Source organism: Solanum pennellii, chromosome 7 (genome assembly GCF_001406875.1).
Source record: "Solanum pennellii chromosome 7, SPENNV200".
NCBI lineage: Eukaryota > Viridiplantae > Streptophyta > Magnoliopsida > Solanales > Solanaceae > Solanum > Solanum pennellii.
This window is the reverse complement of record NC_028643.1, coordinates 3,507,926-3,510,913: the sequence shown is the minus strand read 5'-3', so window position 1 is coordinate 3,510,913 and position 2,988 is coordinate 3,507,926. Positions and strand designations below refer to the sequence as shown.

The 2,988-nt window shown below is 27.9% G+C and overlaps 1 protein-coding gene across 1 annotated transcript in view; it reads right to left on the bottom strand.

Annotated features, from left to right (window-relative positions):
- Nucleotides 1-664: 664 nt before the first annotated feature.
- The window catches only part of LOC107025481 (protein DETOXIFICATION 29-like), a 14,254-nt gene continuing 11,930 nt past the window's right edge, over nucleotides 665-2,988 (bottom strand). Inside the window, exons 7-8 of the mRNA XM_015226265.2 lie at nucleotides 1,347-1,433; nucleotides 665-831 (exon numbers count right to left, since the gene is read on the bottom strand). Coding sequence (XP_015081751.1) covers nucleotides 784-831; nucleotides 1,347-1,433 — 135 coding nt within the window. The 3' untranslated portion in view covers nucleotides 665-783. The remainder of the gene's footprint in view (nucleotides 832-1,346; nucleotides 1,434-2,988) is intronic.

The window sequence follows — 2,988 nt, the reverse complement described above, 5'->3', positions numbered from 1 at the left end:
ATTAATGAGTTTAAGTCTTCCGCATTACTTTCTGTTGATATTATATTGAAATGTTAGGGTTTAGATTGGTTGGTTCGCTCACATAGGAGGGTAAGTGTGGGTGCCAGTCGCGGCTCGGTTTTGGGTCGTGACAATTAATGAATAATTAATTAATATTATTGTTGATTGATTGGATCAGTAAATTTTTATAAAATTATGTTAAGATTTTGTTATAACATGTAATCACAAACATTTATTTATAAAAGAAGTATAATTTATTAATGTGATGATTAGGATATTTCGATATTTTATTTGGAAGAATGCACAAGTACCTTCTAGATTATCACAAAAATTTTAGAGATACACCTTAACTAAACTAAGGTTCTATTACCTCCTGAACTTATTTTTTTGTAATTATATACACCTTTTTGTCTTACGTGGCACACTCTGTGACCCCACATAATTGAGGCACGTGAGAGATATTTGGATACCACGTAAGCCAAAAAGATACACAAAATTACAAAAAAAATAAGTTCGAGGGTAATAAGACCTTAATTTAGTTAAAATGTGTCTCTGAAATTTCGGTCATAGTCTAGGTAAGTACTTGTGCATTTTCCCTTTTATTTATGAAACATGATTGCTCTTATTCGGTAAATTCATACAAGAATTGAATTATTTTTGATAATTTTCATAAATTAAAGAGTTTAATATTTATCAAAAAAATAATTACAACTGAAATAATTTCAAATCATTTGTCCAAACAAATTTCAACTTAATTTAAATTAGGTCCAAACAAGCCCTTAATCATTTGCTACCTCTCCATTCTTTTACCCTTTCTTCGGCAGCAGAAGCCTGCAACAAGTGGGGAAATGAAGTAAAGTCACTTTTTTGGGCGTAAAGAGCTTTAAGATATTTTTAAATTATGTGAAATTATATAAAAAAAGATAATCTTTGTTAATATTTTAATCCAAAAATATTTCTACTTTATTACTTTTGAGTCAAAAAATGCATTTTCTCATAAATATGTTGTTTCTTTTCCGTGTAAAAAAAATTATTTTCTAATTAAAATACGGTAACATATCCTTAATTTTCATAACTATATGATCTAGTAACCTATTATTTAGATAACAATAAGATTCATTGTCCTTATAATATATAAACTATTTTCATCCAAATACTTATTTTATTTTATTTTTTACAAAAGCTCGATGAGACATCTCACTCTTTAAAATAATTATTTTTTTGAAAGAAAAAAAAACTTTGATCTTTCAAAAACATGATCAAACAGGTTCACACAATAATTGAAATGATTGAACTATTTTCTTGAAAAAATTACTATTGTATACGATGGATTTGCAAGACATTACCTCTTTTTTCCAATTAGTTTTGGAAATCATGAGAATAAGAATAATAGTTTGAAGTGTGGTTCCTAACAACATTCCTGTCCACATGCCCTGCCATTTATAATTCATTTACAAATATAAACCAAAGAAAAGATAAAAACCATAAAATTATTGAAATTATATATAATAATGTTTCCTCTATTTATGTAATACACTTTTTTAGTCCATCTCAATCAAGAAAGAAAGAACTCTCTAAGATCCAAAATAAATGAATTTCAAACATTTCTCTATGTTCTAAATATGAATGAATTTTTAAAAATTTAAAAATATATTAATTGTTTCTTTCCAAAATTACATTTTCTTTAATGACCTTTTCAACTTCATATCTAGTTTTTAAAGAGGTTTTAGTTATCTTTAATTATTTGTTCATTATGACTGATTAAGTAAGTATAATTTTTTACCTATTATACCTTTCAATTAATTAATTTAAAAAAGGTAGAATTTCAAGAAAATATTATGTTTTAATTCATCTATTTCGTAATTATTAGAGGTAAAATGATAAACTCATATGTTCAATCGTTGTTTTTTTCATAGGTGTATCAATTCAAAGATGGACAAGTAATTATGGACATAAAAATTATAGAAAATTATCCATTAATTAATATTGTGGATTGCTTTTCTTAAGAGGTATATTACACTCTAAAAATGTATCGATCCGATCAGTCATTTCTAAAGGGCATCTCATGTGGAGTCTCAAAGTTCTGGAAATGTAGTGCACTTTTAAAAATACTTTAGCACAAATTGATTTTTGAGTCGGGCTGATGTCAGACCACCATAGTGGGAGGCTTCCCTCTATGTCGGTGCGCTGTAGTCAGTGGCGGATTCAGAATTTTATGGCTATGGGTGCTCAACTAGGGGTGCGCATCGTTCAATTCGGTTCGATTTTATATATTATCGATTCGATTTATTGCGATTTTTGATTTTTAAATACTTTAAACAAATAACCAAACCAAAAGAGACCTTTTATATGTTTTCGGTTTATCGATTTTGGTTCTTAATGGCTTGATTTTCGGTTTAACCAATAAAAAATAAATATACGACTTCTCTAATAAATTTGACCCGACAACACAATAATGTAATGAACCGCCTATGTGATAGATAATTATGTATTATGTGATAGGTTTGAATCAACCTATGATGCCTATTACACGTTTATACTGGTATTACTTTTTTTATGTGACTTGGCATAGTCTGATTACGGGAATTTTGTGATGTCTAATTAATGATATTTTCTGGTAGCTTCTACTCATCTTTCTTTGTGGTGGAAGTTTTGCTTTATTTACTTGTATACTAGAAATCTGTAGAGTCTGATGGGTTGAATCATCAAATGACAAAAAATGTCTTTGTCCACTTAATTTTAAAATTCTCTTTTACCTTTACTGCCTCTGTCCACTTAATTCAAAAGTTTCCCACCCTCCGTCAAGGAAATGGATGGAGTATTATCTTTCTATAATTAGGGATAATATGATTTTTAAATTCCATTTATCCTTTATGAAATACATCCTCTATCTACTGTTTCAAAAATAGATATTCATTTTTTTCTAGTCCAATTTAAAAAATCAAGAAATAATTTATCATTGAGAAAATAGTCTAAAGTCCCCCAAAC